This window comes from Meles meles, chromosome 17 (assembly GCF_922984935.1).
Source record: "Meles meles chromosome 17, mMelMel3.1 paternal haplotype, whole genome shotgun sequence".
Taxonomy (NCBI): domain Eukaryota; kingdom Metazoa; phylum Chordata; class Mammalia; order Carnivora; family Mustelidae; genus Meles; species Meles meles.
Window position 1 is genome coordinate 4,835,736 of NC_060082.1, and position 15,340 is coordinate 4,851,075.

A 15,340-nucleotide genomic window follows, 5' to 3' on the forward strand; every position below is an offset into this window, starting at 1 on the left:
GGCTCGGGCTCGGGCTCGGCGGGCGGAAGCGGCGGCGGCGGCGGCAGGAGCGGCGGGAGCCGAGGCGGAGGCTCCGGACGCTGCCCCAGGACCCGGGACGCCGGAGAGCCGCGCCCTGAGCGCTCAGCCCGAGGCGGTGAGAGGCGGGCCGGGGGGCGGCGGGCGGGCGGGCTCGGGGTCGGGCGGCGGCGGGGCGGCTGGGCGGCGGGGCGGCGAGCCGGGGTCAGGCGGGCGGCGGCGGACCGGGGTGCGTGGCCGGGCCCGGCGCCTCGGCGGGAGCCCGATTCCCGCGCGGCCAGCGCCCCCCTCCACCGCCGGCGCGGGGATCGGCGGACCCGGGGCCGGGGGCCGGGCGCTGGGGGGCGGGGGGCCGACGTGAAAGCTCCGTTAATTCCGTACGCCCCGGGTCGGAGCTGACAGGGACACACACACCTACAAGAGACACGCCGGCACACACGGTGACACACGCCCATGTGACTCTTACACATACCGCGTCGCCCGCAGCAAATCACAGCGGTCCCCGCACTACACGTCCCCCTCCCCCCGCGGCCTCCATGTGGCTCCAGGAGGAACATCTGTCCGCAGGACAGCTGGGTGGGGGCCCTGGGCCCCTGCCACCCGGATTGTCCGGGCACATTCTCCCAGCCCTGCGCTTCTGGGGGCCCGGCTCGCCAGCACCGGGGAGACCTGGCAGGAAGTCCCGCTCTCGCTCCGCTCCGGGACAGGGGGACAGGATCCGGTGCCAGGGAGCCTGCCCCCGTGCTCTGAAGCCCGCGCGGTGGGGAGGGTCGGGGGCTGCCGGTGGCCTCTCTCGCGGGGTCCACTTAGAGCCTGGGGTGCTGGGACTGGCTGGTTTCTGCGCCCCAGAGTGGCCAAAGGACGGAGGAGGGGGTGGGAGAAAAGGAGAGGGAGAAAAAGAATGAGTATGAGTCAGCCGAGGATGGAGCCCAAGTCGGGGAGGGAGAGAATGAGGGGAATGTGTGCGAGGGACAGGGACGCAGTCGGGGACGGGAGGGGAGGAAGCGACACAGAGATGGCCAGAGCAGTGGGAAGAGGGCTGGGGGCTGGGCTCCCCAGGCTCAGAGCGCGGGTGAAAGCAGCATGGCGCGAGAGCTGGGGAGCCGGGAAACATGCTGAATACGGGGGTTTTGTTTCTCGATGAGTCTGGTCCCCGGGCTGTCAGAGCGATTAGCTTTAATTGCTCTTCCCTTTGTGGCTAAACACTCCGTTGGGGAAATTGCCAGGGATGCCCTAGGCTGGCCGCTGGCCTGGTTGCCCAGTTCCTCACTTCCCTGACACCTGTGTCCATCCCGTGTGCGTGGACCGTCATGCATGAAGAGGGCCAGGCGTCCCTCCTGCCGGCCTCCCCTTTCCTACAGACCCTCCCGCACCACCCACCGACTTGGCCCCTCCCCACCAAAGTGAAGATCCCTTTACAGCCGGAAAGCTCTTTCCTTCCCAGTCCGACAGTGGCCCTGAGTGTTCAGATGGGGACACTGAGTCACAGGCCCCAGAAGCCCTCCGTATTCAAGGTTACCCCCACATGAGATAGGCTGAAAGCCCACCGAAGGGGAAGGAGGAAGAGAGACTGGAGGGAGGAGGTGGACGAGGGGAAGAGATGGGAAGGAAACAAACAACAAACGGGAGGAGGAGAGCCCCCCCCCCCGCCCGCCCACAGGCCGGCCCCCTCACCAGCAGGCCTGACCCCGTGCGAGGGTCTCCCGATGCCCCCACCTTGGGTCCATCTCTCTCCTCTTAGACTAGGGGCTGAAGGCCTAGCACTGTCTCTGTGCCCCGGGCTCACCCATCAGCTTCCTGGACTGAGCTGAACATTTTGAGGCCCGGGTGCCTGCCTCCCCTCACTCCGCGGTTGGCTGAGTCTTAGAGCCCCTTCCTTTGTTACAGAAGAAAAACATTCCCTGCCCCCCCAGAAGCTGAATGGAAGCTAAGGGAAGAAGGCAGCAGAGCGTGTTCTTAAGGGACTGCTCTTAAGAGGACTGCTTGGACCCGGGGGCCCAGGTAGATTTTAAATGGGCTCCTGTGCTCTCCCCACCCACTCCCCTGCCTCTCCTGGATCACCGCCCCACCCCTGAACCCAGGCAGCGTGACCCCTGCCCCTGCGTGGGCTGGCCCTCCCCTCCGCAGCAGGTAGCCCAGGTGGCCCCAAGCAGAGAGGAGGGAGGGAGGGCTGCCAGGGCTCCTAATCCTCAGGCTTTCTTCCAAGTTGAAGCCCATGCTGGGACCTCCTTCTGCACAGGTGGCTGTCCCATTGGGCTAGGGTGCTGGGGGCGGGGAGGACAGGCCACCCGCCTGTCCCGCTCCTGGCTCCCACCCCCAGAGACCAGTCCGTGAGCTTCTGACCTCCTGCCCCTCTCCGCCAGCACCCTCGGCTGGTCCCACTTTTGTCCGGCTCCACCTGGGGCCAGCCGGGAAGGAGAGGGAGGCAGGAAGGAAGGAAGGTGTGAGGAAGCCGGGAGCAGAGCACAGAATGATCGGGGAGGGAAGGGGACCGACTTCCTGGCAGCCTCAGCTCCGGTCCCGGTTCCTGCCCTGGTATCCTGTCCCAAGAATGGCCTCCGCCCAGGCCGCCTGGTGTTCCCGGCCGCCTTGCTCTGCTCCAGCAATCAGGAAGACTTTTCTGGGCGAGGAGGGGAGGAGACTTCACACAGGCCCGCAGGAATTCTCAGTCTCCTCGAGGAGAGGGCCCGGGAGGGTGACGGGGCCCAGCTCCGCCACAGCCACACCACTCCAGGGACGATGAGGGATCAGTGAGACCACAGAGCCACTTCCTTGTGTCCCCAAAACTCCCCCAAGGGACTGGCCTTGCCCCTGCAGCCACACCCAGGCTGCCTCTCCCCCTTCCTCGGGGGCCCCACTCCCCTGCTTCGGTCCCTTTACTCACCCGCTCCCCACGCCCCTCCCACCCAGTGGTGTCATTGTCCTGACCAGTGGGGGGGTGGGCACCCAGCACCGCGGTTGCCGTGGTAACCGCTGAGTCCCCGCTGAGTCCCGGGGCCCTCCCCCCAGGATCTCATTTGCCGCCTCCTTCCCTTTCCCAGCCCCAGCCCTCCCTCCAGTTTGCAGGGTCTCCTCACCCTTCCCCTGTTCTCTGGATGGGAGCCTGTGATTACAGACCTGGCTCACGCTCACTGTCTCTCTCTCACACACACACACAGCACGGACTTGTCTCTCTCTCTCTCTCACACACACACAGCACGGACTTGTCTCTCTCTCACACACACACACACACACACACACACACACACACACAGCATGGACTTGCACCGCCGCACGTCCAGTGCGGCACATGAACACCCATGCCCAGAGCGTGCACACGCCCGCACAGATGCCCGCCGCTGCCGCCGCCACGCACCCGTGCCCACGCCCGGGGGCAGCAGCCGCGCGGGCCTGGCTCACCGCTCGGCCTCCGCACCCCCGTTCTCCTGGGGTCTCACTGTGTCTGCCTCACGCTCTTCGAAAGCGCCTGCCCACCGCCCCCCAGCCGATGTGGGTGGTTCACTCACACATTCATCCCTCCCCGCCACCTCCCCTGGAAGTCTGTGTTTTCGATTCGGAGCCCTAAACCTTAACTCCTTCCAGAGATACACACACACACACACACACACACACACACACACACACACACGCACCCGCTTCCTTCCCCAGGATCTAGTTACAGTCTCTTCTTTCACGTGAACACAGGACAGGCTGACCCTAAATGCTGCCTCATTTTCCAGCTGAGGGCTTGCTCCCAGGGTCTCTTCCCGGGGGCAGGGTGTACTTGGGGGCCCCCTGCTCCCCCTTCCTTTTAAGCTCTCCCCAGCCCCCCATTAATTCCTCATGCCTGGACCCCTTCCCCTTCACCTCCCCCTTTCCTGGCCGGGGATTATCAGTGGGGTGGGGGGCTGGGCTCCGGAGCCTGCTGCTCTGACCTAGATTTCAAGGCAGAGACGGTTCCTGGTGCTGACAGTCCAGAGAGCATTGTTCTGGCCGAGCCTGGCAGGGCCACCGCTGGGCCCTTCTGTCTGCTTGCACCTGGGTGTGCAAGTGAGCGTGCCCGGGAGTGCCTGCTTCTTGAGGGGTCCTGCTGGCCCTGCTGCCCGGCTCATTGTGTGTGTGTGTGTCACGGTGCCTGCCACGGAGGGAGGCGTGTTTGTTCTGGCCCAAGTAGGGGGCTGGGAACGGGGACTTCTGGGTCCACGCCTCTCCCGATGCCATGCCTCTCTGCCTCAGTTTCTCTGCATCTAGGCCGGATGCCCCCTGCTCTCTGCTGCATTCCCAGCCCGCTGCTGGGGAGATTTGGGGGCGGTCTCAGTCAAGTACAAGGTCATCTGGCTCCTAGCCCCAGCCCTTGGTCTAGCCACAGTGTTTATGATATAACTTACTTTGTAAAATGTTTTACTTTTCTGATTATAAAAGAAATATTTCCTCATTGTGGGTGAACTTGACGTTTTATCCCACCCGGAAGGTTCATTCTAAGGCCTGACCTTCCTTCTTCCTGTCTGAAACACACTTTCTACCTCGTGAGTGCCGGGAGGGCCCTGCGTGTTCTCTCCCTTCCCACCTGGAGATCTCCACGCGACAGGGATGGGCTCAGGCCGACGAGACCCAGCCTTGCCCAGCCCCCTGTGGGAGGCCCTCCTGACAGCAACACAAGCAGGGGCAGCGGCCCCTTCCCTGCCACTCTCCCAGCGCTGCCGCTAAACCCCTTCCCCTGCCACCCAGCCAGCCTGGGAACTGGGCAGGGGGCCAGAGCCGGCCGCTTGGTATTCCTGGGCGCGGGGGCCGCGGGCACAGCACAAAGGCAGGGAGAGGGGCTGCGTAGAGGCCCGGCGGCCGTCAAGGGAGAAACCGGGCTGCACGAAGGGTGGAGGGGCGAGCTCATTGCCTCCCCCTCCCTGCCCACCCGAGCCCCAGGGACTGGATGCAGGGGCCACCGAGCGGCCAGGGGACCATTAGAGCAAGCACCTAGGCATCTGTCCAGAATGAGTCATTAGTGAGGCGGGGGGGGCTGAGAGTGAGGGTCCGCTTCGCTTCTGGGGAAGAATGGAAGCTAGAACACGAGCTCCAGCCGTCCGACCCCCTCCTGCCCCTTCTGAGCTTCTCACTGCCACAGCCAGCCTCTCCCTGACGCTTGTTTTGGAGTGTTTTCTCTTTCTTTCCTTTTTTTTTTTTTTTTGACAGGGGGAGGGCTTGCAGGTGGGTGGGGCGATTCTGGGGGGGCCTCGGAGGCAGCGGGTGAGAAAGTCTGGAGCAGGTTGCTATGGTAACCGCCTCCTCAGTCAGGGGAGCTGTTGCCAGGGATACTGTTGGGGGGGGTAGCGAGGAGAAACGATGGGGGTAAGGAGGTGTGACTTGTCACTCTGTAGCCTGGACCCTGGCTTCTCTGTTTCTTCCTGCCCGCTGCCACCACCCTGAGGCCTTCCCCCCTCAGCCCAGCCCTCCCCACCCTCCCTGCTGGCCTACACCCGCCAAACCCCCCCGACCCCCCCACAGAGCGGGGGTGCTGGTGGGAGGGACCGGCGAGTAAACCTTACCGGCACCTCCAGCTCAGCGGCCTCTCCCTTTGTTCCTCCCGGCCCCAGCCATGGCCGAGTATGGGACCCTCCTGCAGGACCTGACCAACAACATCACCCTCGAAGACCTGGAGCAGCTCAAGTCGGCCTGCAAGGAGGACATCCCCAGCGAGAAGAGCGAGGAGATCACGACAGGCAGTGCCTGGTTCAGCTTCCTGGAGAGCCACAACAAGCTGGACAAAGGTGGGTGGGGCGGGGGGGGTCCCCAGGCTCTCGGGCCCCGCGCTCCGACGGGCTGAGTGGAGGCTCGGGACAGCGGTCCTCCCGGCCCCGGCGGGGCGCGCCGCTAAGCCGCGTGGCACTCAGATACTACTGTGTTGTGATGAGTCACGTGGTACAGATCGTCAGGTCACAGAACAGTGAAACACAAGTTAAAAGTGGTAGAAGTTAAAACCGCAAGCTCTGACATTTTCAGAGGCACTTCCAGAGGCTGCTGCTCTGGGAAGGGCCGGGGGCGGAGAGCTGGCGTATGAAGGCCCGGAGAGGCGAGTGGTTTCAAAAGCAGGGTCCAGAGGAGGCCCCCCTGGCAAAGGACCCGAGTCCCACAGGCAGGCGTGTCTGGTGCGTCTGGAAGAACGAGGGGTCCCCCTTAGCTTGGCTGGGGCCTGAGTGAGCTCCGCAGTGGCTGGAAAGGTTGGTTAAGGCTATGCCATGGAGGGCCTTGAGTAGGCAGGGCGAGCCAGCTGAGGGCCTCGGGGGCCAGCAGGCAGGGAGGCTGGGGTGGACCCAGCCCTGGGAGGCCCCTGCAGCATTCTGGGGTGGGTAGGAGGGACTGAGGGCATCCCCAGTCTCCTAGAAGCGGCCCAGCCACGGACAATGTCCTTCTGGCCACACGGGGGCCTGGCCTAGAGACTCCCCCAGATCCCACATGCGCAGCAGGAAAATTTCTCTGACCCCAACTTGGAGGAAGAGCGGGAGGGGGACCGGGTGGGCGTAGGGTATCGGGTAGACCGACTCATCTTTCTGTGCTCCCTCCCCACGACATGGGACCTAGTTAGCCCGAATCCCTTTGAAACCTCACTGGCCAACCCCCTGCTCTCCTGCACAGTCCTCCGTATCGTCGGGGCCTTGGCTTTCCGGTCCTGCTCAGTAGCTCGTCCTCTTCCCGCTCTGCCCCCTCCAATAACCAACATGAGCACCTCTGCCGTGGTTCCAGAAGCCCGGCCCGGTGGGGCAGGGGAGGCCGGCCTCTTCAGCCTGGCTGACCCTGTCTCCTGCCTCCCTCCAGACAACCTCTCCTACATCGAGCACATCTTTGAGATCTCCCGCCGCCCCGACCTGCTCACCATGGTGGTGGACTACAGAACCCGCGTTCTGAAGATCTCGGAGGAGGAGGAGCTGGACACCAAGCTGACCCGTATCCCCAGTGCCAAGAAGTACAAAGGTAGGAGCTGCGCCTTTACCATGCACCTCTGCCCGCTCCCCTGGGTGATCCTTGGGGCGCTTGATTTGGGGCAAATGGGAGCGGCCGTCGGGGGTTTGCCTGCTGTCTCCCACGCCTTCTGTCCCTGGACACATCCCTTCTTGCCCCCCAGACATTATCCGGCAGCCCTCCGAGGAAGAGATCATCAAACTGGCTCCACCACCGAAGAAAGCCTGAGCGAGGGGGAGGAGAGGAGGAAGGTTGGACCTTCAGTGGGCCACTCCCTTCCCCCAGCCTCCAGGGGAGGGGCAAGGGCCACCCCCCAGTCTACCCACTTACTAACCTGGTCCTAACCCCCTTACTGTGCGCGTGTGTGTGCGTGTGCGCACGCTCCGTCTGTCTCTGTGTCTAGCTCATCTAGTTTCCCCTCCTCGTGAGGGGTGGGGGTCGGGCTGGGGGGGCTTCGTTCCCCACTTCAGGGGGACGTGGGGGCTGTTTCTATGCAAATAGAAATGGGCACATTCCTCCTACTGCCCTTTCCTCTGTGGCTGAAGTGTGGGAGCAGAAAGGACCTGTATTTTCCTACACCGCGGAGCCGAGGTGAAGCGTGGGGCGAGGCGGGTGCATCTAGTGACAAGCGGTGGGAGGGAAGGCGGTCACCCGGCCGCCACCTGGAAGGGGCAGAGAAAAGCCAGAGTTCCGCGTCTGTACCCTGTGCTGGACCGGCGGAGGGATCTTTTCCAGATGTTCCTTAGGTTGGAGGGCCTGGGCCCCAGCAGGTCCCTTTCTCCCCCCCTCCTATGGGCCTGGGATGGGTACGAGCCAGGGATCTAGTGAGGGATCCAGTGAGGGGACCACAGGACCCTTCCCTGGCCCCGAAGGACGGACTCCACGGAGCAGCCAGCACTAGCGACTCCCCCGCACCGCCAAGAGCCCACGCCGGGAGCAGGCCCCACCGCACCGGGCGCCAGGGGTGTGGGCGAGAGGGGCCCGCTTCGCCACTCCTTGACTCCTACTCAGACTGTTGCACGCTCGGACTCCAAACCTGGGGAGGTTGAGGAATGAGCTCCTTGGGTCTTCACTCCAACCCTGCCCCACCCACAGGGTCCCCACGTGGTCACTACAGGTGACCTTCCTTCTCTGGGGTCTGGAACACCCCCCGCAGGAAAGACAGGAAGAAGCTAATTACAGCCTTTCCCTTTGGACTAACCCCCCCAGTTGAGTCCAGGAGGGGACTTGCTAGCCCGTCTCCCTCGATGTCCTGGCGTGTTGGGCTCGTGAATGCCTCCTAGCCAAATCGCTAGACCCCAGCCCCCTTCCTGTGCCAAGACGCGCTCCCCACCCTGACCGTGCTAACTGTGTGTACATATATATCTACATATATGTATATTAAACCCGCACTGCCATGTCTGCCCTTGCTCGTGGTGTCTAGCATTAACTTCTTGTCTAGGCCAGGGCGGGGCTGGGAGCGGAACACCACAGCCAAGGGAGGGCCCGTCGAGTTGCTACATAGGCAAAATGAAACAACTTTTTTTTTTTTGAACTTTAAATTCACACGCCATCTCAAGAGACTTTTTAGAGAAAGTTCGGAGCTTGTAAGATGTGGGAGCAAAACTGACGTGGGACAGGAAGACTGGCTGCTGGAAGAGGGAAGAAGCCAGGCTGGCCGGAGAGCGGCTTCTGCTCCGCCTGGCCCGGCCCCACCGTCCCCTCTGGCCACTGCTGCGGCACCTGCCTTAACACGCACACCTGGAGCACTCCACAGCTCTGCCTTAAAGGACCCCCCAGGCCTGCCCAGCCCTGTCTGCTTCTCCCTCCAGGACAGAGAGATACTTGTAGAATTGGGAGGGGGGGGGACTGAGCATGAATTGTCCTTCGGGTCGGGATTATGTGATGTGAGTGTGTGTGAGAGAGAGAAAGAGAGAGAGAAGGAAGGGATGGGAGCCTTCTCTGGAGAGCGGAGAGGGGGAGATGGGAGAAGGGAGACAGGGCCATTTTCAGCAGAGCCTAGGAATACCTCTGTAAGGCAAAAATTATCTAAAAAGACTAACCTGCCCTCCCACCCCCGTACGGCTGTGAGACCGTCCCTATCCTGTGCTCCTCTGTCTGCAGTGTGCACGGCCTTCTTCTAACCCTGGAATAAAGGTGATTGACTGTACTGTATCCGACTGAATTCTAGAGTTTCTGTGAGGATTCTGGAGCCTCTGGCTGGGAAGGGAGGGGAAATAACACGCCAAGTCCCTCCCTGCGGCCTCGAACAGAGGCCAGGAGAACGCCTAGTGCCCCCCTCCCGCTCCCGCCCCCTAAGTAGCCCAGAGCTCTGGGGCCTAGTCCACGGACAGCAGCTCCAGCTGGGGCCCGAGCCTGGAAACGTGGCTGTCACAGACCAGGCCGCCTCCAACTGCAATAAGGACAGGGCCAGGCACCTAGACTGGACGGAACGAAACCAGCCCATCGTGAACGAATGGGCCACGCATCACACACACAACAGCGGTCAGAAAGAAAAAAAAAAGCTTTACTGAGAGAAAATACACAACAAGTCCCAGAGTGCACGGTTTTCAGGCCACTCCATCACCCCAGCAGCCGTGGGAACGCAGACCACTGTGGCCACACGTCGCCTACCTCAGGGCGGAAGTGCAGCAGCTCACATCTGGTCTGACAGTTGCTAAGAAAAGGGCCAAGAGGAAGGAGTGTCTGGGAATTCCATCCTTGCGCTGTTCCCTTCCTTCCCGGCCGGTTCTAGAAGCACCCCGCCCCAGGGTGCAGAGCTCCGGGATGGGGCGCAAAGAGATAGCAGCACAAGCAACAGGCGGGAAGGCAACTGCGACTTCAACAGCCATGACCGGCAACGACATGTGTCCAAGCCCTAGCCGCCTGCACCCGCAAAGTGTCCCTCGACCGCGAGGTCTCAAGAGGTGGACAGGCTGTAAAGGTCAGCCAGGAAGGCTCTGGCGACTACGCTCTTCCCCTAGGAAGGGAGCTGCTGGGGGGAGGCGGGTGGCTTAAAGAACGGAGCAGCGGACGCTAGCGTGAACGCGTCCTCCGTCACATACGGCAGGACAGTCCGCAGCGGCAGCGCCCTTTCCAGAGTCCGAGTTCAGACAAGTTTTAAAGACGGGCTGGCCTCTGGTTGGGGGAGCCATCCTGGGGGCCCCACAGGACAGGAGGAGAGGTAGGCGAGCTGAGGCAAAGAACTGAAAGGAATTTCCCGTCTTCCCAACCCCAAAACCGTGGCAGGAGGCAAGGAAGGGCCGAAGTGAGGCTTCTTCCGTTCTGGAGCCTCCAAGAACCTAAGGGGTCCGCCCCGATCTCCACTGGCCACACACTCAGGGTGGGCTGACCCCAGCGCGACCGCGACATCGTCACTTCCGCGCTCTCCTTTCAGTCCCTTTATTGCGGTCAGAATATGTAGGTATTTAAACTGACAATAATTTTAACGTGATACATCCAAGTTTGACTTGCTTTTTAATATATTTATAGATATAAAATTAGGCCTCTAACAGTGACAGGACAAAGAGATTGCTGCCACCAAACAACTTTGTTTTAAAAGTAACAGAAGAGGTAACACGTCCTTCTCTCCTTCCTCCACTTCCACCCTCCTCCTCCCGCCCCCCCAAGCCCCTCACTGGACCCAGTCAGGGGTGACGGGATTCAGAGCAGAGCGCGAGCGACACATCGTCAAGTGTGAAACACGGCGGGAAGTACAGAGGTGAACGGGCGGGAAGGAAAGTAAGGAGCGTGGGGTGGTTAGGGGCTCTTAGGACTCCCCAGAAAAAACAAGATCCTGGGTTGGGGTTGTTCAGGGGGGAAAATGCAACTGTCACAGACTTTTAAAAAAGAAAAAAGAAAAAGGCCGAAAACCTAGACCAGAGAGAGCGGCACCCCTTCCACCCCACTCTGGCCCGCGGGTGCTGACCAGCCAGTTGTCCCCGCCCCCCACCCAAGAAACAAGGGAGATTAAAGAAAAGGAAACCTCATTCCCTACCCCAAACCAGTTAACAAAATAGGCTCCCCCCTCCCAAAAAACAAGGCTTTGGGGAGAGGCCATTTCTGCTGAGCCCTGTGCACCTCTCCACGGAGCCCATCCGGGCTGTGGCTCCCACTCTTAGCTACTCCGTGGGTTCGCTGCCCCTCTGGTCTTTCTCCTGGGATGTCTTTCTTCTTTATCTAAAGCAAAAAGTCCAAAGTGCGTGTCTGCTGAATGGAAGGGCCTGGCACAGGAAAGGGCTGTCCAGGCAGGATCGGGCCAGCAGCCCCAGCCCGCCCCTCCTGGCGACCAGGCCTCAGGATGGCATGCACTGCACCCGGTCGGGGCCCTCGTCCTCGTCCGATGTGTCTGAGGAGCTGGGAGACTCCTCGGAGTCGGCGTCTGGGGCCCCAACCCCGGGCTCTCGCCAGCGCTGGAGAAAGGGAAAGGCTCTGTTAGAAACTGCCCTGGAACGAGGCTTGTCATCTTCCAGACGCTCCCGGCCAGGGGTCAGCAGAAGTTTTCTTCAAGGGCAGATAAGAACTGTGAGAGTCGCCGGCCACAACCCCGCTGCGACTACGCAGCGCTGCCGCTGCAGCACGGAAGCGGCCGCACACAACAGGAATGAATGGGATGCTTGTGTTCCAATAAAACTTTATTGCAAAAAACAGGCAGCATGCCAACTGCCGGAGTCTGCTAACCCCTGCCTTGGGCCTCTCCTGGCATAAGGATGAAAAGAAGGTCGCCCTGACACTTATTTCTTCTCAACCCCTTTGGCGCGCTCCTTCCTCTGCCCTCACGAGGACACCACACTCTGCGTGGCGACGGCCAACAGAAAGCAGACACCGGCGGTTCTGCCAAGGCCGCAGCAGGGCTCTGGTGGGGCCGGACGACCACGGATCCGACACCCAACCCAACCCCTCGATCTCTCCCTTGGAGCTCGCCTCCCGCGGCCGCTTACCCGGTGGTGGCGTCTCTGTCTCAGGTGGTGCATGAGGAACCAGAGCATGTGGCTGTCAAACAGGTCGGTGTGGTGCAAGCTGTCTTCGTCACGCTCCCGCTTGTTCTTCTTTATCACCTGGAACCCAAGCGAGAGCGGGGGAGGGGCGGCCATGAACGGGAGCCCTGGGCGGGGGCAGAGAGGACAGGCCTCCAACCCCGTGAAAACCTCCGTGACCAACTGTGCCGCTGCAGGGGAGCTAGACCACATCGGGAAAGGACGCACCGGGCTCACCGACTCGGGAGGCTGGGAAGCCCTGAACTAGAACGGTTCTTCCTCCGGACGCCCGACCCCCGGCCCACCGGCACGACAGGCGAGCACTCCGCAGCTGCCCCGGAACCCCGTGCTGGGACCACTCCCCGAGCGCCAGTCGCGGCCGGGCAGGGGGCGGTGTGCGGGCAGTGCCTCTGAAGAGCGGGCAGCCGGCCACCCCTCCCCACACCCGCCAGGACGCAGTGCGGAACGCGCACGGCCACGGTCAGCTACTCACGTCCTTCAGCCCTGTCAGCTCGGTGGAGGTTTCAGCTGTGGGTGCCCAGATCTTGACGTCGTGGTCAAGGCCACTGGTTGCCAGCACAGGCAGGTGAGGGTGGGGCTCGAGACAGTTCACCTGGTCAGCAGAGGAAAGCACAGGCTCAGGCTGGATGGGACCGGGCTGAAAAACCACTACTCACCTTGAGCCAGACGTATTCCTCAACCAGAGCTGAGGCGGAGCCGGGAAGGCAGGCCCGACCGTCATGAGCGTGGGCCCAGGGCCCTGGGGGTGGAGGAAACACTGGACACAGACCACTGGACACAGACCGGGTATAAGACCAGGCCTCTCTCTCATTCCCTAAGTAGAGGCAGGGGTGGCCTCACCCTAGACACAGCCCCAGGGGTGGGCGGGTGACTAGCCAAGCTCACTGCTGGCTTCACAAAAAGGCAGTGAGGTCCAGATGACCTCATCCGCTCCGGATTCCACAGCTCCGACTTGCCCTGCTGGGGGGCGGGGGGTGTGGGGGGGGACCCCTCAGAGGCTTTCACGAAATGGCAAATAAATTTTTAAAAATGAAGAAAGCAACGGCTGCCGCGGAATGTCCGGAAGAGAGCCCAGGGACATTCAGTTGGTGCTGCTGACTCGAACTGCAGGGAGGCACAGCTGCAAAGGGGCAGCCTGCGGGAGCCAGGAGGTAGGGGAGGCTCAGGTGTGCTTGAGAACCCTGCACAACCCGGGGGGGCAGCACCCTGCTGTCCGCCCCGAAAGCCCAACAGGCTCAGCTCAAGCGTGGCACAATGCAGGAAGAGAGATTCCTACACCCATGGTGTCCGCATCAGCCACTTCTGGGAACCGTCAGGAAGCAGGGGAGATGTTCTCCTGCAGACAGGTCGGCTTCTGGCTTAGGCAGCCTCCTTCGGTCTGGAGGCACCCATGCCCCCTGCTGTCTGACTTGGAAACATCACCTTCCAAACGGCAGGGCAGGGTTGGGGTGGGGGGGGCAGGGCAGGGAAGGGCAGGCAGCTCCCAGGGCCACCGGTAGAGCTGGTCCCAGGTCGAGCTGCCAAAGCATTTTCGGGCTTTGAGTCAGATGAGGGATAGGAAGGGCCCAGAAAAGGGTGTGGTCCCAGCCGCTCCTCACCCGCCCCCCCATCCCATCCCATCCCGCCCTGCAGCTGCCCTATAGGCCAAGAAAACAACCCCTGGCAAAAAGCCTCCTTTATCTTTCACTTCTCTCTGGACCAGCCTCCTCCTGGCCTGCACACGCAGGGGGAGCAGCTGAGGGGAAACGGGAGCCAGTATCGGAAATAAAACTGACCCAGACTTCCAATCTTCTTCGTTCTTCCATTTGACAAGTAAATAAAAATGCTCCAGAAAAAAACTGAAGCTAAAGCCTGAGCCTAAGAATAAGGCAGAAATCCCACTTCTCTGCTCCTCTCATTCCCCATGGGGACCCCCAGTCTGTATGCGGGCTCTCTTAGGCAGTGGGGAAGTGCTTCCGGCCTGTGCAGCGCCACTGCCTGAGAACATGATCAAAGGTCCGTGACCACTCACACACGCCCACCTGAGCTCCTCCATCCTCCCGATAAGCCTCTGCTCCGCTCCATTCTGATCTAACCTCTGCTTGAGCAGGTCAGTAAAGTCAGAACGCACAGAGGAGAAATTCCTTGGGACTTAAGACTGAGGGCAAAACCGAGGGCAGAGCCAAGGGCAAGAGGAGTACAAGGAGCACACAGCACCTGCAATGGAGCCCGCCGGGGCGCTGACAGAGCACTTCCGGACCAGGCCTGTCTGAACGCCAGGACTTACCCTGTCAGTAACACGCCCGAGCAGGGCGAAGAGCTCCAGCCTTAAGAGGACCGGACTGGGATGGGACGGGAAGGGGCAGCGAAGTGCTTTGGGATACTAAGGACTATCCTCCAACATCATCCCCCCATCCGTCCCTGAATGGGAGCAAAGAAAGGACTAGAGTTTGGGCCAAAACCAGACTTAAGAAACCTGGGCAAGGCAGACAAGAATGTCTAAGACCCCTTCCGGTTCTAAAATTCTACGTCACGATGAGCTGCTCTCTGCCTGCTCCGGAGGCTGGTGCCTGGTGACCCACCGCAGGCAAGTCAGGCCCAAAGAACAGAGGGGCCAAGTGAGGGCACACAGATCATCAAGCTCCCCAGCTGGGAAGCTTGTTTCGGGGTGAGGACTCTCTAGCGCTCACTCTCGGGACCACCCAACCCAGGGCTGGGGCCCACCCATCCTGAGCAGGTGCCCTTCCCACCTGAGCACCTGGATGCCTCACCAAACCCGAGCCTGGCTGAGGTGAAAGCAAGCCGGCCTGCGGAGGGGGCTGGGGGAACGGACAAGGGCTGGCCTGGGGGAGGGCACGCAGGCCCCCGTCTCTCTGGAACGGAACGCAAGACAGTTTAGGATCTAGAAAGGATGCACTGGCCCCTTGTGACTTCCTTCTGACTACACGCCTACTGCGGAACTCTCATGAGGACTGCGGTGTCTTAGCACGGCCACTGCAGATGACAGTAGAGGACCTCGGGAGAGCAGGACATGAAGCAGGCAACCGGGACATGCCTTCCAGCTCGGGACCCCTCGCCACGAACGTGCAGGCCGTGGAAGCCTTGAATCTGTCCTGGCCCCAGGTCCCCAAAATTTAGACAAAACCAGAAAACAACCTGAAATGATTTCACACCAGGACAAGAAACACACAAGGAAAAGGAGCGCGACAGCAATGAAGCATTGTGAATTCTACTGCGCTCCCAGGATGAGCCTACGGAGAGACGGCTGGGCTCTCTGCAGCCCCACGGAGCGCAGAAGGAACGAAGCGGGACAGAAGCCGAGCCGGCTCAGCCGCTCCCCAGAGGCCCTGCACCGCCTCTCTTCTGCCGTCCGAGAACCTTACGCTAGGAAGCCACTCGACCCCCTTCCTAACTCTGGGTCTCAAAAAGGAAAGAAA

The 15,340-nt window shown here is 61.6% G+C and overlaps 2 protein-coding genes across 11 annotated transcripts in view; one reads left to right on the forward strand and one right to left on the reverse strand.

The window, feature by feature from the left end:
- PEA15 (proliferation and apoptosis adaptor protein 15) lies at positions 1–9,102 on the forward strand. Its single transcript, XM_045983216.1, has 4 exons — positions 1–136; positions 5,586–5,759; positions 6,805–6,960; positions 7,112–9,102. Exons 2-4 carry the CDS (start codon positions 5,588–5,590, stop codon positions 7,174–7,176), a joined length of 393 nt encoding a protein of 130 aa, XP_045839172.1. The 5' UTR covers positions 1–136; positions 5,586–5,587; the 3' UTR covers positions 7,177–9,102.
- Positions 9,103–9,432: 330 nt separating this feature from the next.
- Positions 9,433–15,340, reverse strand: part of DCAF8 (DDB1 and CUL4 associated factor 8) — a 41,581-nt gene continuing 35,673 nt past the window's right edge. For all 10 annotated transcript variants that reach the window (XM_045982346.1, XM_045982353.1, XM_045982350.1 and 7 more), the window contains 3 exons: positions 12,397–12,516; positions 11,868–11,984; positions 9,433–11,339 (listed from right to left, as the gene is read on the reverse strand). In XM_045982346.1, the coding sequence (XP_045838302.1) occupies positions 11,223–11,339; positions 11,868–11,984; positions 12,397–12,516 (354 nt within the window). In that variant the 3' untranslated portion in view covers positions 9,433–11,222. The remainder of the gene's footprint in view (positions 11,340–11,867; positions 11,985–12,396; positions 12,517–15,340) is intronic.